The sequence below is a fragment of the Cervus canadensis genome, chromosome 2, assembly GCF_019320065.1.
Source record: "Cervus canadensis isolate Bull #8, Minnesota chromosome 2, ASM1932006v1, whole genome shotgun sequence".
Lineage (NCBI taxonomy): Eukaryota > Metazoa > Chordata > Mammalia > Artiodactyla > Cervidae > Cervus > Cervus canadensis.
In genome coordinates, this window is record NC_057387.1 from 75,758,201 (window position 1) to 75,782,799 (window position 24,599).

Here is a 24,599-nt window from a genome sequence, read left to right on the forward strand (position 1 = left end):
ATTTCCTAGAAATGGAACTTCATAAGCCTGGGAGGACAATCGCTATAGAGTACCAACCTGGGACTTCTTTTTTTGGAGCAGGAATACAAAGAGGGATGTGACAGAGACTGCTAGTTGTCACATTAATATCAGATATCCCCTTCTTCCTTGTAAATACTTTTTATCTGGTCACATGGCCTCCCAGAATAAAAGATTACATTCCCAGGCTCCCCTTCAGCAAGTTGTGACCATGTGACTAAGTTCTGACCAATGAGATGTGAGTGGCAGTAAGTGCAGTTTCTAGGGTATGTCTTAGAAGAGATATGCTGGAAAACAACAGTGTTAGTTGGTCATCTTAGGCAATGAAGAAGAGGGGAAAACTCTAGGAGCATAAAGCAGCCAGACAGAAGGGGCCTGAGACCCTAGTTATCCCAAAGAGTCAAGCTGCCATTGCAGATCAGGCTTTATATGAGCAAGAGATAAGCTTCCATCTATTGAAGCCATAGTTATGATGGCCTTTGTTACCTGCAGTCAAACCTATACTCCCACAAATATTGTAGACAATGTGGAGAAAGGAATAAAGAAAGCAGAATGTGATGGAGGCTTACAACATGCCCCTGCCACATAGCAGGCTCTCATATTTACTCGCAGACCTAAACACCCTCTCTAGAACTCCAGGCAATCAAATCAAATTTGGAATATTGAGATCAGTTCCAAAAACAAGAGGGACAGTGGCCAGCTGAAAAGTGTTCATGGGAGAATGACTAGGGCAACAGAAGGCTGAAACAATCTGTCTCACAAGGAAAGACTATAAGAGCTAGAAGAAAAAAGATAAACCAGAGCACTAGGATTAGGCTTCAAGCAACTTGAGAGTAGGAAGTCAAGCAGGGTTCCACTCTTGCAGAGAAGGTGGTTAGTTCTGCAAGTAAATATTAGAGCCTACTCTGTGCCAGGGACAGGTTGTAACACTCCATCACACTCTGCCTTAACTGCCTTAACACACTGCACTAAAAGGGAATAATACATATCAAGCAGGTAGCACACTGCTAGGCTCAGAGATGCTCACAGAGGTCATTAATGTCATATTAACTGTAGCTATGGAGAAGGAAAAGAGAAAAGTTCCTCGTTTTGTGAGGAGCTTAGAAGATGAGAGTTATTTATCCTAGTGGCAGCATCAGCAGGTAGAAGCCTGGGATTTGTGGACTGGGCAAGCAGTTGCATGGTCAGAATAAACTAGGGCTTGCCATATAAATGCTGCAAAGTGCAGCAGGATCAAACATCACTGAAAGAGTAGGAGAGGAAGGAGAGCTAGAAGATGGAGTCTCATCAGAAACTGAAGAAGGACTCTTATCCAGACATCATGTACTTATCCAACATTTATTGATTACCCAATTATAATGTGAGAAAAGTGCTCCAATGAGGAAAATACAGAGAATAATCAGGGCACAGAGGAGAAGCATCTGACCCAGAGTTAGAGTCAGATGAGGGTTTCCAGAGAAAATGAGCAATAACTTAAGACTTACACTTCTGAGGCAAAGGTGTCTGGAGTGAAGGGTGGGGCAAGGGTTCAAGCTCATAATGTGTTTGAAGGAGGCCAGAGGATCATAAACCTCTTCACCATCCCTCTAAGATGGCTGCATGCTGAGTGACCAATCAGATGGCCAAGTCCTTTCCAACCCTAAAGTTCTATAATGAAGAAGCAAAATTAAATAAATGCCCCTACACATCAGAGCTGACTACATTTTTAAAAGAATAGTGGTGGGTGTGGATATGATTATAAAAGGACAATATGAGGGCTTCTGGTGGTATGTTGTCACTGTTCAGTATCTTGACTGTGGTGGCTGATTCATGAACCCACACAGGTGACAGACAGTATAGAACTTATACCCCCCATACACACACACACACAATGTACCAGGAAATGTACACACAGATAATACCAGGAAATTATGTCAGTATCTTGGCTGTGATAAAATACTAGAGTATTGCAAAATATTACATTGGGAGAAATAGACAAAGTTTACAAAGATCTCTCTCTACTGTTTCTTATAACTGCATGTGAATCTATAATTACTTAAACAAAAATTTAGCTACAAAATTAGCTACAGAAAAAGAACACAGTTATATAAAATTGCTAGTTGTGAAATGCAAATTGATTGTTAAAACTATAGCAAAACCCTTAAAAATGATATGTTAAAATTACTAGTACCCTACTATCCAAATATCCTTTTATAATATTTAAATCTAGTTCCTTCATTTTTAGACTATTACATAAACTTATAATGATTTCTCTGTGTGTATATAAATATACATTTGTGTTTTATATAGTTTAATTCAGCATATAGTTTTACTTATTCCATGAATTTTATATTTTAAAGATCTCATTATATTAAAATTCTTTGAACAATTATTTTAACAACTATTTAGGAATACCATGTAGTCACATCATAACAACCTGAACCAATCTTCTTAATGGAACATTTTAGGTAGCTTTAAATTTTTTTTCTGTTATAAGTAATTCTGCAATAAATTAAGTCTAACTGGTTGCCAACATTACTGAGATGAAGGACAGCCAGTCCCTGAATAGTGAATATTAGAGTTAGAAAAGATCTTAGAAATTACATGCCGAAACAATCCCCCTGAAACAAACATATACCCACATACAAATCATTTCACAGTTATGTAAATTATGTGCCTATCCCCACTTTAAGAAGTAAGGACAATGCACAATTTCAACAGCTATCCTTTTTTTAAAAAACCATGAGCAGCCAACCTTGCTCCAAGTCATTTTTAACCTTTTAGAAATAAGTAGAAAAATCATAAATGAAGAAAACTATAGAGGAAAAAAAAATGCTTAAGATTAAAATATTCTAGATATGGTTCATATTCTCATTCTCTACGACACGGGGGAAGCAATTTAAGTGTTTTAATTTTGTTTCTTCATCCATTAACGTAAACTCCTTCTAGCAAGTCCTCAATAAATATTTGCCACGTAAGTGAATGACGGAACTTACTGGTGCATACAGGTACTCAGCACTCACTATTACTCAAATACCCCACATTCTTCTACCTTCCTAGTCAGCTCCTATGCAGAATGTCTTCCTCAGCCCTTCTCAACAACACTTCAGAGCCAGCACTGCGGGCCCTCCTCAGAAAAGCCTTCATCAACCCCACTAACTTACTTTGTGCCCATATTCTTTATCTCCTACTTTGTTACAGACACACAGACATCTGTCCACAGTGATGTGAAGGAGCAACTTGTGGGTCAAGCTGTTTCTTTTTCAAGTTTGAGTAGGGCTTTGCCAAAAGTGTTGACATAAAACAGGCTCATCACATCTCCTACTTTGGTTATAGCTACTGGGTGAGAGGTACACAGGTAACACCTATTAAGCCAACTGGATCCTCTCCTTCTGAAATTTAGGATTTGGGATTCAGAGACAGACGATCAGCAAAGACTGAATGCTTGAATCAGCAACATCTACATTGGGAACTCTGGGGAAACCATACACACAGAGAAGACAAGAAAGCTGATCTACAGAGAGAATGAAGGAAAAGCAAAGGCACAAAAGGAAGCAAAACAGGAACCATGAGGCACTAGACAGAGTGGCTGCCAGCTCTGGAGTTCCAGGCACAAATGACGCAGGGCTCCACTCTGACCCTGGGACCCAGAAGGTAGCCTGTGACTTGATAACAACTCCCTTCCCTTTGGTTTTAATTACTTGCAACCAAAGATAATTCAGTAAGACATGGAGCCTTCACTAAAGACTCTAGTAATGATTTTTCCTCCTTCCCTTTATCACCTACTTCTTCCTCTGAAAATATTCTTTCCAACTTGATCTGAAACGTTCAAAGTCTACCCATCCTCCAAGACCAGCCCTAAATACATCCTAGCCACAGAGAAGTCTGTCTCTGCCTTCTCTTAACCCCTTCCTAGAGCATGATACTAGGCTTGGCACATGAACATCACAGTGATGCCTGTACTTGCCTTATCCCCCCTTAAGTCACTTCCTCTCTCCAGGTCTCCTCACTCTTAAACGGAGTGGACTAGATGAGCTTAGTGGTTGTCAAACTGAATTCTACTCAGCCTCAGGTTCTTCAGTTATGCACAAGAAACCACTTCTGGGCAGGAGTGGCAAGTGGTCCCGAGGAAGCAGTGTGCCAGCCTCCCATCCTTACTTTAACCAGAGTTGCTCTGTTCTCATGTATTTCATATAGTAGGATTCTGGGTAAGGCTTTATTGAAAAAGGAACATAGTGCTAATCAAATGTGAAAAGCCTAAACAAGATAACCCACAGGGCTCCAAAATTCCAATAATAGTGAATGAAAGAAAAAGAAAATGTTATTGAGTTAGACACTGTTTTAAACAGCCTATGTTTGTCAACATTTTGACCATAATAGTCATGTGAGGTAGATATTATTCACTCCATCCAAAAATAATGACCAGAGTCACATAAATTACAAGTGGCAGAGGCAGGATTTGAGCCCAGAACACAATCCAGATCCAGACCTGAGTTCTGAACCACAATACTGTCTTCTATGCTCCCCCAGGGCAGACACTGTGACTTCTCTTCCTTTCTCTTTTTGATTTCACACCATTACTTGGCTGGTAGTCATTTAACAGTGTTTGCTGAATGAATAAATGCTTGAATGAACAAAGGAAGTCTCTCATGGATTCCATGGAAACTGAGACACAAACTTGAGCTTTCTAGGACTTCGCCTGCCTCTAGTTAATGTGTATGTGTGTGTTAAGTAGCTCAGTCATGTCTCTCTTTTCAACCTTATGGACCGTAGACCACGAGGCTCCTCTGTCCATTGGATTCTCCAGGCAAGAATACTCGAGTGGATTGCCACACCCTTCTCCAGGAGATCTTCCCAATCCAGGGATTGAACCCGAGCCTGCTACATTGCGGGCAGATGCTTTACCATTTGAGGCAACATGGACACCCTTCCAGGTAAAAATCCTAGCCGAACAGAACCATTTTATAACTTAGGCCTTTCCCACAACATCTTCCTGAAAAGCAAAGGACCTCTTTGCAGCCAGGAAGAAATTCCTTTCAGGTACAGCTTCATCTGTAGCCTAGCACTGACCAGTTTGATGAATCCATGAATGCATACCTCACCACATTCGCTAACTTTAACTCATAAACAAACATATCCATCCCATTAACATCAGAGTTCCTTGGCCTTCAAACTATTGACATTTTGGGTCAGATAATTCTTCATTGTGTAGAGCTGTCTGCTGCATTGTAAGATGTTTAGCAGTATCCTGGCCTCTATCCACTTGATGTCGGGAACAACCCCTCCTCCACATGGCGACAACCAAAAACGTCTCCAAACATTGCCAAGTGTCAGGGGCAGGGGCAGTGGGACGGAGTCACTGAGAACCAGCTTTACACGAGCTAGCTTTGGTAACAACATGGAAAAAAAAATAAACAAAAATAAGCATTGACTAAGCATGATTAGAACTTAAATAGTAGATCCCTTTCATCCTTGGAAAGTTCCTGGATTTCATCATTCACCCTGAAAATTCTCCTTAAACTAGGCTGTCCTGAGCACTGGATAATGCATCAAGCCTGCAGATAGCCTCGTCCAAGAGTTCTACTGATAACCCCACGTATTTATAAGTACTACATGCTAACCATACATTGTCTTAAAAAAAAAAATGCTCAGAACGTTGTAAAATGAAAAAACTCAAGATAATAAAACATTCCCAACATGGACTCACTTAGCTTAAACCTCTTAATGTAGCCAACACTTAGCAAGAATCTACCATCAGGCAGGGAAAGCACTAGGTGCTTTTATATACCATATGCCATTTGGTTTTCCTAACAATTGGATGAGAAAAGCACTGTCTGAAGTCCCAAAGATAGTCAGTGATTTCAAAACTTGACTCTAGAACAACCACTAGCTCCAACTCCAGGGCTCTCTCCACTGATGCACTACAGTATCTACAAGAAAACTAGAAGCCACAACTGATGGAGAGCCAAGAAGGTAACTTTTCACTCATATTTTCATATAAGAGACAAAAGGACAAATTCCAAAATGCTAACAATGGCCATCCATGAGTTTACCAGCTATTCTGTGTGTGTATGTGTCTGTTTGTATGCATGTACTTTTCTGCATTTTCTAAACTGTTTTGCCCTAAACATGTATTACCTGGGCTTCCCTAGTAGCTCAGCTGGTAAAGAATCCGCCCACAATGAAGGAGACTCTGGTTCAATTCCTGGGTCAGGAAGATCCCCTGGAAAAAGGATAGGCTACCTACTCCAGTATTCTTGGGCTTCCCTAGTGGCTCAGACAGTAAAGAATCCACCTGCAAAGGGGAGACCTGGGTTTGACCCCTGGATTGGGAAGATCCCTTGGAGTAGGGCATGGCAACCCTCTCCAGTATTCTGGCCTGGAGAATCCCATGGACAGAGGAGCCTGGCGGGCTACAGTCCCTGGAGTCAGAAGAGACAACTAAGCACAGCACCGCACAGAATGTATTACCTATGAAACAAAATAGTAATCAAATCCCATTTCAAAAAACAAAAATAGCTTATGGAAGTATCAAGATGCAATGCTAGCTTTAAACAAACAACTATCACTATTTCTCATTTATGAGATTCCCAAAAATTAAGATGTTTGATAAGACAAGGATGTGGGGAAAAAAGTAATCTCACACATTGTTAGTTGAAATCTAAATTGGTACAAGGTTCTTAGAAAGCACTCTGGCAAGATCTACCATAATGTGAAATGAATATATTCTTTCTGCTAGCATTGCCATTTCTAAGAATTTATCCCACAAGTATAACACACGTACACAAAAATATATGTTCAAAGATATTTACTACCTATCACTTGAGGAACTTGCACAGTGTAATTCAAAGCAGTCACTACAGAAAATGAGTTACATCTCTAGGTACGAATATAAGAAAGTCATCCAAGACAGTATTAAGTAAAAATCAAGTTTCATAACAGCAGGAATAGAAGGATTCCAGGATATACAGGTGTACATTGTATATGAATGTGTGTATATGTGTGTGGGTATGCGGGAATCTGCATGTGTCTATGTATATAAACTTGCATATTCTTGAATCTTCTATAAGTATATGCAAGAAATTATTAAGTATTCATTATACCTGGAAAGTAAGACTACAAGCTGAAAGAAAATGGACTTTTGTTTTCATTTTCCTACCACTCTCTGAATTGCTTTAAATTTTCTTTTCACAAACATGTATCACTGCTATACACAAAAACAGGGGCTTTTATTTTGGTTTGGTTTTGGTTTTTAAGAGACAAGAAGCACAGCTCTCATGCAAAGGCTCGAAAACAAAGCAACATATGAAATAGAACTGTCTTCTGTTACGACTGCAAATGCTCACAAAACAAGACAGTGTGAACGCCTGCCAGCGAGAGGCATAATGGAGACAGTCCTCTCCTGGCACACCGAGAGACAAAGCCAGCCTCCTACCATGGAGGGGGTTTAATGGCTGGATTTTAAGACCAAAAATTAAAACGAAATCCTGCTATATACTTTTTTGAGGCAACCTAAGCCAATTTCCCTAACAGCTAAAAACCCAATTTTTCCTCTTCTCTCCCTCCAGCTTGTCTCCAGCCTGTCTAGGATGTAAAGTAGCTGATACATCTTGGCCCTCACAGCCCTCCCCCTTTGCAATCTCGGTCACACTCTGATATGTCAGAAGACCTGGGCCCTGCTGCTGGCTTGGCTGTGTATCAGCTTACTGAACTTAGCAGAGCTCCTCATCTCTAAAACATTTTATAAATGCCACCTACTCCAGTGGATAATTATAATTATAAATATATTATAAAAATAAATATGAGAAGGTATTTTTAGAAAACATGCGGTCAACACTAGGATGCTGTGAAAATGTCATTTGAACTTGGAAAAGCAAAAAAGGCTGGCTATTAATGTTGAACAGATAGTTACTGACCTCACCTATGGTGAATAAGCTGGGCTTACAATCTGGAATACCTACGAAGCCACCTCAAATTCTTTCTCAACACGAGCAAACAGTTTCTTAGAAATGCAACTCAGACTTCATTTGTTGTTACTCCTTCCTGGCTCCCTAAGTACCAGTCACACCACTACTGCTCTCTGCAGAGCTTTCTCCCCCTTCCACATCTTTTGCATTTGCTGTATGCTATACTAAAAGCTCTTTATCCAGCTCTGAAATTTTTTTTTTTTTGTTTTTGGCCATGTCACAAGGCATGTGGGATCTCAGTTCCCCACCCACGGACTGAACCCGCATTCCCTACATTAGAAACAGAGGGTCTTAACCACTAGACTGCCAGGGAAGTCCCAGTTCTTCCTATTTTTTTCCTGCTTGCTTCTGTTTCTTCAGGTGTCAGCTCAAATGTCATCTCCTCAGAAAGGTTCCTGGGCATGCTCTGTAAGACAGGACTCCACCACCCGAAGTTAACTCTTCCCACTCTGGTCCTTCCATGGCATTTGACACACCATATAATCCTTTCCCTTTGCTTACTGGATGGTGGTATGTCTTCTGCAATATAATATAAGCTTATAAGTGTCAAGGTCTTAGCTGTCTTATCCTATGCCCAGAACGGTGCCAGCACATAGCAGGCAGTCTGGAGACACTGGTGATGTGAATAAATGAAGGGTTATTCACGGCATGGTACTTTCATCTACATGCCACTGTGCCTGTGAAACAGGCAGGGTCAGTATGACTTTTCTCACTTGGATTACCTGCCCAAGATCACAGCTTGTAAATGATAGAGCCAGAGCATAAATCTGGGGTTTCTGTGTCATGACTCCCTAGTACCCCCACTGCTCAACAGCACCAACAAATTGAACTTGGAAATAATGGAAACAGAGCAATTTATCTAGGTTTCAGCATCAGCGGGAGGGAAGAGAAAGCTCTGCTTTCCTGCAGGACTGAAGTAGGAGAGATTGGGAGGGGGATATGGCAGGCTAAGATCTTGTACTCCCTCACTGCAAATTAGTAAGTAAAATTCTTTCCTTCATCTGAATGAAACAAAGTTACCTTTGGGATGGAGGCTTATGAAACCTCTCATCACCAAGTCACAGCATGGAATACTTTGCTAATTGAAACAGCAAGTGAAATTTTAGGTAGGTCAGATGCAATTATCCAAACTGGAAAGTAGACACCACTGTTCACACCTATTGGACAACATGCAGCAGGCTGGATCTAAGTCACACACACACACACACACACATCCCAAAACTACAGCCATCCACACACTTCCTATGGCATGGGGCTCCAAGTCTCCCAACCATGCTGACTCACCGACTGGGAAGAAGGGAGGAGATCCAGACAGTAAAGGGGAACAGAGAGAGAATGGAATGGAAGAGTAGCAGAAGCAAAGTAGGAAAGAGGGAGATGAAGAAGTTGAAGATAGAAGGAAAGGAGAAAGAGAAAGAAAGAAGCAAAAAGAGGGAAGGAGGACTGCAGAGGAGGAGAGAGGAGGAGAAATGGGGTTTTCTGTCCTGCTAGAACTTGTGCTGCAATGCTCAAGTGGCCCAGTGCTGGTACAAGGTAGGCCTGGAGAACTACTCGGGTCAGGTGTTTTTTTCAGGCCCTTGTCTATTTCCATAGAGACCAAGAGTTCCTGCCGCAGTAACATCTTCCAAGTTTCTCTGGTATTTGAACTTTCTTCCTGGGCCTCCATCACACAGCAATGAACCAGAGCCAAGGGCTCTGCCGGTGAGAAGGGGCATAAGGGCAGGCTGGCTACCCTACACCATCCTGGCCTCCAGCCTGGGTCCTGGACTCCACCCAGTGGCATAGAGCTACAGTTCTAGCATTTCCAATGATACCTTACTCCTCCTCCAGGTAAACATGGGTTCTGCTCCTGCCTCCTGTCCTCTCCCCTCCACAGCACTCCCCTGGAGATCTGCACAGCCTACCGAAATGCTGGGGGCCTGGTGAAAGCTTGTGCCAAGCTGACAGTAGATTCAGCCCTTCCACAAGCGTACCCACGGGGCATCTGCAGCAGAGAAAACCGGTTGGTCATATTTGCCACTTTTGCCCAAGGCCAGAAGTACTACCTCCTCTCCTCCTGCCATCCAAGCTAATCATCTCTAGCGTTCCTACGCCTCCAACCCTACATCTCATCAGCTGTCCATTCTTTTCCTTTTTTTTAAATTTGGTTGCATCAGATCTTAGCTACAGCAGGTGGGATCTTTCATTCCAGCACATGGACTTCCCTAGTTGTGGCACTCAGGCTTAGCTACTCCATGGAATGTGGGATTTAGTTCCCCAACCGGGGATCAAACCTGAGTCCCCTGCATTGCAAGGCAAATTCTTAACCACAGGGACCACCAGGAAAGTCCCTGTCCATTTTTCTGTATAATGCTTTCGGGAGTGGCCTCTTCCTTCCAATCTCGTTGGCACTGCCCTGACTTGGGCCTTAGTTATTTCTCAGGTCATCAACTAAACTTCCCTGTAACTGTTCTCCCAGTCCCCCCAGTGTATGCTCCCTTTCAGGGCACCCCCTCCCTCCTTACTAAGTCAGGAATTCCTGGAGCCTAGGAATCAGCGCTTTCAATCAGCATTCCAGGAACATCTGATGCAGCCAGGACACCAGTAGGAACCATAGATGGACTTCACCCCATACACAGTTGCAAATTCTCCCAGGTTCCACACATCACACTCCTCTCTGGAGCTGCAGGAGACTCTGTGGGCCCTTTGCTTTCCTGCACCCACTCCTCCATTTTTAAAAAAGTTTATGTATTTTGTAACTGCACTGATACAAAGATGAACTGCTTACTTATATACTCATTTATTTTATTCTAGGTTTTTAGAAGAAATTGAAATCAAGATATTTTTATGGGCCTTCAAATTATTGTCGTCTCCAGGCACAATGCCTGTTGGATAAGTCAGGCTTGCCTCAGCCAGATTCCCAAATCTTCAGCACCCTCCCACGGCCTACAGAGTAAAGTCCAACCTCCTCAGCAGGCTCACTTGGATCTCTCTTCCAGCACCATCCACTAGAGCATCTCCCACCCATCTGGGCTTTACCTTCCAGATCTAAATGCAGGTCTCTCAAAACACCATGCATGATGATACCACTATGTCTTAGCCCTCAGCTCCAACCAATTTTCCGTTCCTTCTCCACCTACTGACTTCAGGCTCAAACATCACTTTCCACTGTGGCCTTTCTTAGTCCTCCTGGTTCAAATTATGGCTCCTCCTTCTGCACCTCCTTCACACTTTCTCCATCTCTTATTATACCACCTATATGCCTGGTTCCAATGTGCACATCTTTCACAGCATAATATTTGTAAAATCATGAAAGGACTAACAACATATGCCACACAAACCTGCAAGCCACCAGGTAGAGTACTCTAGTTGTAACATGCCAACGGTCATTTCCCACAAATGCCAACCCAACACTACACAGAATATACTGGGTCATCTGATTGCTTCCCTGGTGGGGTTATCTGCATTGTTAACAGCTCATACAGTTGAATTTTAATATCTATCCCCAGCACCTAAAATATTATGCTTTGATGCATTAATGAAATAAGAAGATACCTGGATCTAGACTATAGCCTGTGACATGTCAGATAAAGTAACTAAAGGTAACAGAGACTGCCAGATCTCTTAACATGTCATGAAATTTCCTAATCCCTTTGACCGTGAGGGACTAATTCTCATACACTGAGCTGCTCTGTCAAAAGCTTCCAAGTAGATTTTAAGAGAAATTATTTAATATACACTAACTGTAATTTAGTTTTTTCCTGAGTTAAAAGTTTTGCCAACAAGAAAATGTACAATCTAAACTACAGGATTCTTCAAGTCACCTCAAAATTATAGATTCTTTCCAAAAGGAGTTCAAGATGATGAATACAGGTTATAAAAAGCAGTAAGTCACCATAACATTTGTATATTACTGTTAACACAGATGGTCAAAGGTGATACCAAAAACATTGTTAACACTATACCTGAAAATGACAAATATTCAAACCTTGGGATACTGGTGAAGAAACATGTAGGGCTACAGAAAAAAAGTTATCTAGTGTTAATCTATTTTTTAAAAATTATGTATGTTTAGTGTCTGTTTTTCTGCTGAAAGAGGTACCTTGAGGAATCATACAATAAATTATATTTTTTTGGTCAAGAAAGCAATCTTTTGTAAAGCTATTAATCTCTACATTAGAAAATTCTTGGGAGTCTGAGAAATGTATTAATCATCATTCTCCCTGGTCTGGTTTCCTCGCATATGAAAAATGCTCATTATTGAATTGGTCTAGCTTTTTGCCAACAGTTTAATTTCTTTCAAGTCTGGCCTCATTTCTGTGAAAATCTAGCTGTATGCTTATTTTTAGGTTTAGATGGGCATATTTCATTATAAATGCCCTTTTTAAAAATTCAAATCCGTTCATGCTTTCAGTCAAAGAATATCTATCAAGCTCCTAATAAATGCCAAGCAGTGACAAGAGTACAAAGGTGAATAAGACACAGGCTTGTTCTGAACTTTACTTAATGTCTAGAGGGACAGACAGACCAGGCAACACATCACAATTCAATGTGATGAGAGCTATGACAGGGATGTGTAAGCCACTGGAGGAGCATGGAGATTGCTTCAACTCATGTAGCCTATCAGTTCAGTTCACTCAATCAGTTGTGTCTGACTCTTTGTGACCCCATGGACTGTGGCATGCCCGTCTTCCCTGTCCATCACCAACTCCCGAAGCTTGCTCAAACTCATGTCCATTGAGTCAGTGATGCCATCCAACCATTTCATTCTCTGTCGTCCCCTTCTCCTCTGCCTTTAATCTTTCCCAGCATCAGCATCTTTTCTAATGAGTCAGTTTTTTGCAACAGGTGGTCAAAGTATTGGACCTTCAGCTTCAGCATCAGTCCTTCCAATGAATATTCAGGACTGATCTTCTCTATGATTGACTGCTTTGATCTCCTTGTAGTCCAAGGGACTCTCAAGAGTCTTCTCCAACACCACAGTTCAAAGGCATCAGTTCTTCGGTGCTCAGCTTTCTTTATGGTCCAACTCTCACATCCATATATGACTACTGGAAAAACCATAGTTTTGACTAGATGAACCATTGTTGGCAAAGTAATGTCTCTGTTTTTTAATATGCTATCTAGGTTTGTCATAGCTTTTCTACCAAGAAGTAAGCATCTTTTAATTTCATGGCTGCAGTCACCATCTGCAGTGATTTTGGAGCCCAAGAAAATAAAGTCTGTCACTGTTTCCATTGTTTCCCCACCTATTTGTCATGAAGTGATGGGACTGGATGCCATGAAATTTATTTTTTGAATCTTGAGTTTTAAGCCAGCTATTTCACTCTCCTCTTTTACCTTCTTTAAGAGGCTCTTTAGTTTCTCTTCACTTTCTGCCGTAAGGGTGGTGTCATCTGCATATCTGAGATTACTGATATTTCTCCCAGCAATCTTGATTCCAGCTTGTGCTTTATCCAGCCCAGCATTTCATATGATGTACTTTGTATATAAGTTAAATAAGCAGGATAACAATATACAGCCTTGATGTACTCCTTTCCCAATTTGGAACCATGCAGCCTATAGGGTTAAAAAATATGGAAGCCAAGTCTTGAAGAATGAGTAGAAGATAAAATGGAAAAGTAGATATCTAAATGGCTATGGGATAAGCTAGCCAAAGTTGAGTGAACAGTATATGCAGAAACAGAGGTGGAGGTGGGAGGCAGGGGACCTACCAGTAGAGAAAGGAAACAAAATTCTACTGGGCTGGCTTTCTGACGTACCACAATGGGCTCCTGATGTCCAGTTGAGAACACTCTGGACCTAATTCCCAGAGCAGTAAAGACTCATCTCCATTGACAGGATTTTGCTGTTCAGTCACTCAGTCATGGCCAACTCTTTTCAACCCCATGGACTGCAGCATGCAAGGCTTCCCTGTCCTTCACCATCTCCCACAGTTTGCTCAAACTCATGTCTATCGAGTCGGTGATGCCATCCAACCATCTCGTCTTCTATCACTCCCTTCTCCTCCTGCCCTCAATCTTTCCCAGCATCAGAGTCTTTTCCAATGAGTTGGCTCTTTGCATCAGGTGGCCAAAGTATTGGGGCTTCAATTGACAATTGACAAGACATTGTTTCATAAATTTATGAAGCTCCACCAATTACACTCTTTTTCAGTGTTATATCAGGATTTAATAACCCTTCTCCAATACTCCTTTTGCTCTATCTCCTTTGTTTCCAACATTTAAAAATTCCTTATATTTAATACAAAAGGAGACATTTGTCTTGTTTCATGAGGCTCAACGTGAAAAACAACTACACATTTCAGTTCTCTCAGATACTCTTATTCCTTCTTACCTCACGGGAAGAAGCAGATAGAAACATTTACTAATAAATGCTTAATTTCCAGTCTTATTGGCATTTCTCTATGGAATTTCACACAATATACTATGAGGAGACCTTTTGTAACCTCAGGTAACTTGCTTAAGCTCTCTGTGCCTCAGTTTAACCACTGTAAGAGGAAAATAACTATCATCCACCTTAAAGAATTCTTATGAGAGTTAAGCAAGATATCATATGCACAATGCTTAGCACAATGCCTAGATTATAATTGCTAAATTATAGCTATTTTTATCATTAAGAGTTATTAAACAATTGTATATAAAGTATATGGTTACAACTTTGAATTTGTATTACAAATTATTATTGTAATTTTAATCTTATATATGCACACATGGTGGTGGTTTAGTTGCTAAGTCATGTCTGATTCTAGTGACCCTCTGGACTGTAGCCTACCTAGCTTCCCTGTCCATGGGATTTCCCAAATAAGAATAATGAAGTGGGCCGCCATCTCCTTCTCCAATATGCACACATATATGCACACAATATATATTTGTTTACATAAACTTTCAACAGGGATTATCTCTGGAGCAAGGGCCTATCCGAGAGGGGAGATGGTACATTTCTACATTTTTCATTTTGTTCCTTTATGAAATCTTTTATTCTTTTTCAGTCAAGGGCATGGACAACTTTTATAATAAAAGCTGATGAAAAAAATCTTTGGAAGGAGATTGGATTTATTTTGAAATGTAGAAGGCAGAAAGGCTGAGTTTTGCCTAGATAAGAGAAAGGACTCTGTACCAAGGAGAACAATCCAAAAGTACTGCCTCAGGAGGCAGTGAATGCTTCCTCACAGAAAGCATGCATCATAGGCTATGTGGACTCCCCTTCTAAGTCTATGAAACACAGCAGTCTCCAAGCACTTGAAATTTGACACAGATGCATCCTTAAATGGTTATCCAGAGTCACTCAAACTTTAGCCACAACTAAATAAGTTGGATGAATCAATTTTGCCTTCAACCTTCAAACCTTTAAATGGGCAGGTATTTCTACGTAAGTACTATCAGTACCTATATGCTGATGATATTTCAGTAATGAATCACGAAGTTATCCAAGTAAATATTTCATAAAGTTAAAGCCAGATTCACATTGTGAATGCTGGGTTTAAACACTACCTAAAACAGTATTTGTTGAAAATATTCATCAGATCAGATTCATACAAGGCAAGAAAACATTTTAGCATTCTTCATCATCCTTATACTTCATTAAATCATTGTAGCAGTTCTCATTATCCTTATACTTTTAAATCCCATTAGAATCTGGATTTTAATTGGTCTGTTTTATGACTTATCATTATGAATTTTTTAAGTAAAGCCTAATGTTGGAACATTTCTGTGGATTCTACTTTCCATGGAAGGTAAAACACACATAAGAGAAATATGGAGTTTCTGAGTTAATGAATTAGGATAGCTGCAATGCCATTTGGGATATGAGAGGATGACCTTCGAATGACAATCTTCTAGAAAATAATTTAAATGAAGAGAAAGTAAGCCAGGACAGACAGAGAGCTCTGCAGAACAAACCCAGCAAGGAAACTGCTCTGGAATCTACCTGGAGTCTGTTAACTTAAGAGTCATTATACTTCTCTGAACATCTATCAGTCTTTCATCTAAGAACAGAGGGGAAAATCAAAGTAGGTAAGATTATTTCCATTTCAACAATGATATTATGCCTACATAGAAAGACAGCTTGGTTCAATGGGGAAACACTTAGACCTTAAGAGTCAGAAAACATGAATCTAGCTGTCACTAACTTGCTATTTTACCTTCAGCAAGTCTCCTGCCATCTGTAAGAGTGTTTCCTCATCTCATAAATTGGAAGGGCCCAGATAGCAAAAAGAAGAAAAACTGCAAAACTATTCTTACATTGTTTCAAGTCTCAGACTTAAGCTCTATGGTCAGAACAACTATGATGATTCTCCTTTTGTAAATGGAGAACAAGTTTAAAACATTTCTAGGTTTTCCGTCTAGTAACAATAGTGCAGAGGTTTGATCCCAAGATTCTAGGCATGGACACATGCTGCTTACCCTATCTAACAGAATTCTGGGGAAATAAAATTAGTGTCCAAGTGTTCTATTATAAATAGCTATAAAAGTGTAAGGCATTATTAAGACTAAGCTTTACATTCTCTAAGGGATCTTGACATATTCTTTTCATTCTTAAACATTTTCAATAGAGCAAAAGCCCCATGAACCACCTATCCTATTCAGCATGTCAGTACAATCAGTTCAATAAATGGGCAAATTATTGCTAGTTTAGAAGTGATCCATGCATTTAGTTAAATGCCTTAAACAAGTGGATACATTTAGACTGCACAAGGCCACTCTGAAAACTTTAGAAGCTAGAACCATAATTAGATACACAGGTATAGTATCTACCTACTAAATGAAACTTGCTACCGACTACAGGAAAGGACATTCTCAGAGACCAAGCCCTCACCCAAACAGTATTCTCCTGAAATGAATGCTGAAACAAAGCCACAATATTCTCCTAGCCTAAAGTGTATGGGTGGTGATCCTAGCAACCTCATCATACAGTGCTAGTATGATCAAGTAGAAGAATCAACTCCTAGCAATGGCACTTTAGAAATCACAGTATTCTTAATAAAAATGGTTTTTCATTACAATAATTTGTCAAAGCAATTCATTATTTTTCTCTAAAGCTATTGAAAAAAAATCTGATTTCATAATGATAGAAGGAAAAAATCCTCAAAAATCCAGAATTTAGTAACAGTGTCCAAGTTACTGCCCCATCATAGGATGGCCCCCTAGAGGTCAAAGGTGTCTCATTTACTACTGTATTCCCTACAGTGCTTACTTAGCACTGTGCCCAGCATATACACAACCAGGCTCAGAAAACACATGCAGAATTTATTCTAGAAGGTAACTTATTTTAAAAAACAAATTCCAATTTTAAAATGAAAATCTCTATAAAAATTAAATTACTTGGAATTTCATATCTCATTTCCTTGAAGTGAGGCTCCTCTGTACACATTTGGAAATGTTCATTTTCATTGCATTTATCTGATATATGTGCACTATGTTCCAAAAGAATTATAGTAGCATCATTTAGAGTATGAATCTTTTTTTTAAGATTTAAAAGAGACTACATCCTGTCAAAAGATGGTTTGTACCTTGACATAACACAGATTTGGAAAAACATAAATCAAATAAACATGTAAAACATCATACCAAAGCCCTTGAAACCATCAGTCCCTTAGGGATAATTTTAGCTTTAATTTAAAATAGTCCTGAGACAACATCCCATCAATACCTTATTTAACTTCAATAAGAACTTATATGGATAGAATTAGTTCTCGGCCTGGACACTTGAACACCTGTGGACAATATTTTATCACACTAATAGGATGAGGAAAACAGAAAATGGTAGCCCAAGAAGAGTCATTACACAATTAAAAGAAAACAAGCTTTTTTCTTTTGCAAAATGCTGGGATTAAATTCAGTTTGGTTTCATTACCTCCCCAACAACGCAACACAAATCTTTCCTCCCAGAGTTCTCAGTTATCCAGAATTAAAGTTACCAATATAGAACAAACCAATGAGCACCTCAATTATAAATTATCTTTAGTAAACAATCGTCCTATTTTGGCTCCTTGAAAAGGTAAGCAAACAGCTGTAATGACATTCCAGGTCAAATGTGAATATATTAAGTAACTGTTCTACTATGGAAATCGCTAAAAGAGCAGCTCCAAGAGAAAATGCAACTTGCTAAAACGCTTTCTAAAGGACGGCTGCAAGCCCAGATGCAAAGTTTATAGGCATTTCCATTTTCTTTACATGTAGAGGTTCATGAAATATTAATACACTCACTGCAAAAGTATAAAGATAAACAAGATCAAAGCCAACAACAGATGAAAAAAAATTTCATTGTGCAAAACATAAAAACTGTGCAAAAGGGCTCTAGATCCCAGGTAAAATTTGCTCAAGAAAGGTAACAGCATTAACCTTGGCACACAGCAGAGTAGAGAAAAGGTAGAGCTTTACAGAATTGTAAATAACATCAGCATTGCAAGAATAATAATTGGAATAAATACCTTCAGCAGGCTGCAAAAACAATCAACACACTCCGTCCTTCACCTCTCCCCCTCATCCAGCTGGGGAGTGAAAGCCGCTGCCGCTCCCCGCCTTCTTCCCAACCGCTCCTAGCGCCACCCCCTCCCCAATCCTGTCCACCCTTACCCTCCCCTTTCCCCTTCTCTCCCCGCCCCCCAGATGGTGTATCCAGCAGCCTAGAGAGATTAAGAGGCGCTCGCTACGGTCACTGGGCCTCCGGACTGATCTAACGTTTCCTAGCTCCCTGGACTAGAGAAATTAGAGACGCGACACCCCAGTGGTATTAGGTGCCTTCATCCTGTCCTCTCCCAAGCCCGGACTGGGTTGAGAGCTAGTGAACCGGGCCGCAACTGGAGGACCCTGCAGAGTTCAGCGGGGCGCTGCCCTCCCGCGCGCTACCTGAGCTGTCCATGGTGCTGGCGCGGTCCTGAGGCTGCCGGGCGGGACTCCGCGCCGCTGCCGCCCCGGCGTTCACTCTCTGTTTGCCGCCTCCCCCGCCGCTCCCCGCACTTAGGTCCCCGTTACTGTCCACCAGCTGCAAGGATTCATAACCATCGTTGCTGGTCTTTTTCCGGTAGCTTCCGAGGAGGCTCATGAGCAAGCCCAGAGAAGGGGGGGGGGGGAATCAACCTGAGGAGACGAAAGGGGAGGTGGAAAGTGGAAAGGGCTAAAGGAGGAATTTTTTTTTTTAAGGGGGGAAAAAAAAAATCAAGAGCCCCACATGACGCAAATAGGAGTGAAAGGGGGAGCGGCCAGCGGAGAGGAGCTTTGCGGGGCCCGGCGAAGCCACCGCCCTGGGCAGAGCGCGGCTCTGGGCGCCGGGTGCTCGGGCGCAGGGGAGGGGGGACGCGGGCGGGCAGGCGGGTGCGCGCGTCCCTGGTGCAGCCGCGGTGGAGCCGCCGGCCCTGCCGAGCTCCCGACCCGGGCCAGCCACCCTCTGTCTGGGGAGTGCCCGGAAGCAGTCCTATAGGTGTCGCCGCGTCGCCCCGCGCCGCGCGGCAGGGCAACTCCAAGCGCGGCTGGCCTGCGGGGAGGGAAGGAAAGAGAGAGTAAGGGAGGGGAGATTCTCGGGGAGGGGGGTGGTGAAGGCGGAAAATGGGGCGGGGTGGGGGGGAGGGGACTACTACGACTAGAGAAGAGGGTGTTTTCGCGCACGTGAGGCGAAGAAGAAAGGGGCTGGGTGTCTCTGCCTGGTAAGCTTTGGGGACGTGAGGTTCTCTTGGTAAGATCCAGACACGCCCATTTTGTATAACTTAACCTATATTTGCTGGAAGATTCGGCGAGTCAAAGCCACCCCAACAGTTGCCCTCCGGCAGGAGTGACTTTAACTCAACTGAACAGAAAACGAACGCATGTTATGCTAGGATAGAAAGACACATATTTTGCACATTTCCCAGAATGGGTAAAATCCCTAAGTGAGACAGCAAAGACCTGGCTATTCTAACGCTAGGAGGCAGTTACAGCCCATTCCACCTAGGGAGGAGATGTGACTGTTTAGTAACTCTTTGTTGAACGAAAATATTGGCGGGGTGAGGCGGAGAGGGGACAAGGTTGATTCAGGTGCAGTTTCAGTTCTGACATCATTTACCTTGGGACCTGGAGAAAGGTCTGTACCACTCAGCTATCTTGAGGGGATGGGTGGGAAGAAAGCTAGACAAGGATTTTCTTCCTAGTCTCTAGCTCCTCCCCCTTTTTTTCTCTCATAATGCTGAACACAAAGGGCAGTCACTAATTAATCAGAGGAGAATTTATCAAGAAGTTAATGAAGCCTAAGAGTCAAGGCTCCTTTTTTGGAGAAGCCCCTTTCAAGACTAATGCACCTAATTTTATATCCGTGATTTTGTTTTCTTAAACAGGGCCTCAACATTGTATGTTTCAAGCCTTATGAAACCAGGGCTTAACTCTGTTAAGTGTCAAAATGCAATTACCAAATGCTCACTTTCACCTGAAATAACATTGTAGAAGTATCCCCTCATTCTCATCAGCTCAGGTGAAGACCAAGTGAAAATCTTGGCTTAAAATTATTTTTCCCTATTAAGATTTGGTATTAAAAAAAAAAAAAAAGATTTGGTATTACTGAGGTGTTTTCAAGTCATCTGATGGACTTTCATTACCAAAACAACAAGAAAAAAGTACATGCATGTAAAATTTGCTTAAACCCATACACAAACCTAAATTTGCCATCTCACTTTTCATGACTTTCCCTTGGTATTATTATTTTGATATCTTTAAGAACACAAAGTCAAACTGTAGCATCTAAGAGATTTCAGTCTAAATTATTTGGGATCCAAGGAGTTTCCTGGGAGCTCTAGCTCTACACATGTCTACATAAAATAAATTAATTGGATTGAAAGAAATTTTCCTCTTCAAGGATTACTCAAATGCAAATTCTTGTAGGAAGGGGATAAATCAGTAAAAGCCAAGAGTGTTTGCTGTCTTCTAGATCCTTTCAGTCCCTCTGGGAAAAGGTAAATTATCTGCCCAGTTGCTTTCCTAACTGCATTATCTGATGAACATGTGTTCTTACCCAAATCACAAATCGCAGTTAATGCTCATTTACAGGATCAAACAATTTGAGTGGTGGCAGTTAAAACTGTGATAAAGTTTAAACACAAATTTTATACTTTCAATTTTCCCAATCTGTCAGTTTGACATTATTTTAGATACTTGACTAATAAATACTCCCTAAAGTCTAGGAAGTAAATCTTTTCCAATAACATTTTAGATCATCTTTTTCTGCACCCTTCCTCATTTTTAAATTTATTACTGACCCACAGGGAGAGGAAAATACTCAGCATCTGTCATGTGCCTTGATAAATTCTGGATTTATAACCTGGATTAAGAGAATTTGGAAAATACCATTTTGAAAAGTGAGAATTATTACTTTCAAAAAAAAGCACTTAGTTATTTTCACTCAACTTTTCAAAGTTGCAGTATACTGCTGGAATAAATTATAAACACATGCCTTGTATTTTGTGATAGCTATTTCATCACTTTGTAAATTTAAAGAAAAACATGAATGGGATACAAGGGTCATTTTATTTTCATATTTACACTTAATTTAACATAATTACAACCAATCAGAATAGTTATTAATAACCCTACAAAATTCAGAATATAAAGAACATAATAAGGCAGGAAAATACAGTAACTAGATTAATTTACAACAGCCTAAAAGTTAGTTTAGGGCTTAAATTGGAATATACACAAATTTCATCACTAAAATTGTATTTACTATCCTAAAGATCAAATTCACAAAGAGTTCATAAATGCATAAAGATACCAATTTTGTATTCTATAATATAAAGCATAATAAAAGTACCATCATTATACAGTTGAAGTAAGAATTAAATTAGTACCTAACACATATAGAGGAAGTTCTTAACATATGTTCTCTATTATCAGTATTAGTGATATGGCTTGGGCACAACTCTATCCTTAGTGCTAATAGTCTAACTTCCTCTCATGACAGGAGCTCAGTAAAGGCTAAGTATTATTTTCTCCAGGACTATACTCATGGAAACTTGTCTATGTGATTTTGAATGCAGGCTTCAGCTTAAGGAAGAAAGGTGGTACTGGTAAAATCCAAGGTGAACATTTACAGTCAAACTCTGTTTTTCCAAGATGAAGATTGTTTCATGATTTATTTTATCTCAAGAATATCACACTATTCACAATAGCCAAAACATGGAGACAACCTAAATGTCCATCAAGAGATGAATGGATAAAGATGTAGTGCATATATACAATGGAACATTACTCAGCCGTAAGAAAATAACAAAACAACGCCATTTGCAGCAACATAGGTGCAACTAAAGATTATTATACTAAGTCAGAAAGGAAAAACAAATACTATATGACATCACTTGCACGTACAATTTAAAATATGGCACAAATGAACCTATCTACAAAACAAACAAACTCATAGAAGTAGAGAACAGACAGGCATGGCGGGGGAGAGGGATGGACTGGGAGTTTGGGGTTGGCAAATGCATACTATTACATTTAGAATGGATAAACTACAAGGTCCTAATGTATACCACAGGGAACTAGATTCAATATCACGTGATAAATCATAATGGAAAAGAATATAAAAAAGAATGTTTATATGTACATAATTGAATCACTTTGCCACACAGCAGAGACTGGCATAACACTGTAAATCAACTATACTTCAATTAAAAATACATTAAAAAAAGAATATCACATCCCATATGGGGCAGAGCCAAAGGATTAGATGCCCTCTTTGGGAGAGTTCTCTTTGCCTTTTCTGTTGCTGACTTCAGTTTTATTAATTTGATGAAGATTATCCACATTGGGGAATGCTTCAGAGGCAGACTCTATTCTTCATCATCCTCTCCATCCCCCAAATGCTCTCCTAACACAGCAAATGTCACACAATTTTTGTGTGATACAACCTATCTGGGATTATGATCTATACTAGGAACTAGAAAATCTGTTTCCAGGAACTAGAAAACATTGGTTATGACTGAGATTCTAGCACCATATTTCCCAGGACTGAATCCTAGTTCCATGGACTATTAGCTCTATAACCTTGCGCAAGTTACTTATTCTCTCTGCATCACTTTTCTCATCTATAAAATGAGAATAATAGTGTCATCATAATAAAATTGTAGTGAGAATTAAATTAGTATCTAACACATAGTAAGAGCTTAGCAAATACCATTATCAGTATCATCAATGTATTTTTATATTCATAAGTCACTTTTTTCAAAAACATAATTTCCTATCTGTAAAATTAAGTTAAAATAGGTCTTGCATACTTAAGAGATTTATTGTCATTATGATTTATGATAATATAAAAGCATGATGTATAATGTGAAGTGATTATTCTGCCTTGAGTTTTTAGATAATTTAATGCATATCTATCCTGTTAGATTTTGGACTCCTTAAATACAAACATCCATATTTCGCTCATGTCTGTACCCCCATGACACCAGAGAGAAATTCATACTCATTAGATAGTGATAAAGTATCTGCTAAATTTTAAAACTAGTGAATAAATAAAAATGTATTAGTATCACCTAGCCTAGTGATTTTTAAAACTACATATTGTGGCCTACTAGTAGACTACAAAATAAACTTAGCAATTCAAGACTATTATTTTCATAAAAATGAAGTAGGTGGGAAACATCAGTTTTTAGCACGTGGTAAGATGTTATTTTTTTGAAATATTGTTTTGAGCTTATAGGGCAAAACCTCCAGTATTGAGACTGGTGAATTCCCAACTGTGACTGTCCTACACACTGTGACATCTGAATTCACCTGGTTAATCAGATAACAAAGAATTCTAGCTAACCAAACTGTATCTGAGGGCAGAGCTTCTACCTTCAGTTTAAAGATGTATTATGATTTGGTTTCTGAAATAAACTTCTTCAGTATTCGATTCAACTAACATACATCAATGAACAGCACTAAAACTTTCTTTGGCAGCATGCCTCAGCTACATGACTCGATTATCTTGCTAGTGAATATGGCCTGCGGATACAAACAGTGCAAGGCATTCAAACTGGGTACCAGGAGGCCACATTTAGCCCCAGATGTTTTGTTTGTCCTGTTTTTTTAAAAAAAAAAAAATCAGCTTAGATGCCTTTACAAAAGATACACAGGTTCCAGTTGGAGTGCGGCTGTTGACCACCACTTCCCAGTGTACGATCCCCAGCCTGCCCGACTCGTCCCCACTGACAGCCCTCTGGGCAGACATAAATAAGACCTGTCATGGAGCAGCAAACCTGGAAGATTAACATTAAGAGGGATGCTAAGGTCACATCTTCAAGCCACAGTCCAGAATAAAAAGCAACAGACTGGGAATTCTCCTCCAACTCTGTTAACTATCTGACTCTGTAATGAATCGATAGCATTACCAACTCAATGGACATGAATTTGAGCAAACTCTGGGAGATCATGAGGACAGAGGAACCTGGCATGCTGCATCCATAGGGTCACAGAATCAGACACGACTTAGGGACTGAACAATGACAAATTATGAGTCAGAAGAGAGGCCTTGGTTGCTTCTCCTTCTCTCACCAGTAAAATGAAGGTGCTGAATTACAAGATTCTCTCTAGTTCTTAAATGTTCCTTTCTCAGCACTTGGGTTGTCATTTCCTTCTTTCTCCTCCAAATGAAGCCCAGAGGGAAAAACCATGGCCATTGAAGTGTTCCAGTTTCCAAGTCCCATTTAAT

The 24,599-nt window shown here is 40.3% G+C and overlaps 1 protein-coding gene across 4 annotated transcripts in view; it reads right to left on the reverse strand.

The window, feature by feature from the left end:
* Window positions 1-24,599, reverse strand: part of DNAJC6 (DnaJ heat shock protein family (Hsp40) member C6) — a 170,630-nt gene that overhangs the window by 91,508 nt on the left and 54,523 nt on the right. The window contains exon 1 of one of the 4 annotated variants that reach the window (XM_043461064.1): window positions 18,794-19,199. The exons of the other annotated variants lie outside the window; for them this stretch is intronic. Coding sequence (XP_043316999.1) covers window positions 18,794-18,989 — 196 coding nt within the window. The 5' untranslated portion in view covers window positions 18,990-19,199. Of the gene's footprint in view, window positions 1-18,793; window positions 19,200-24,599 lie in introns of those variants that run through there. 4 annotated transcript variants of the gene reach the window in all.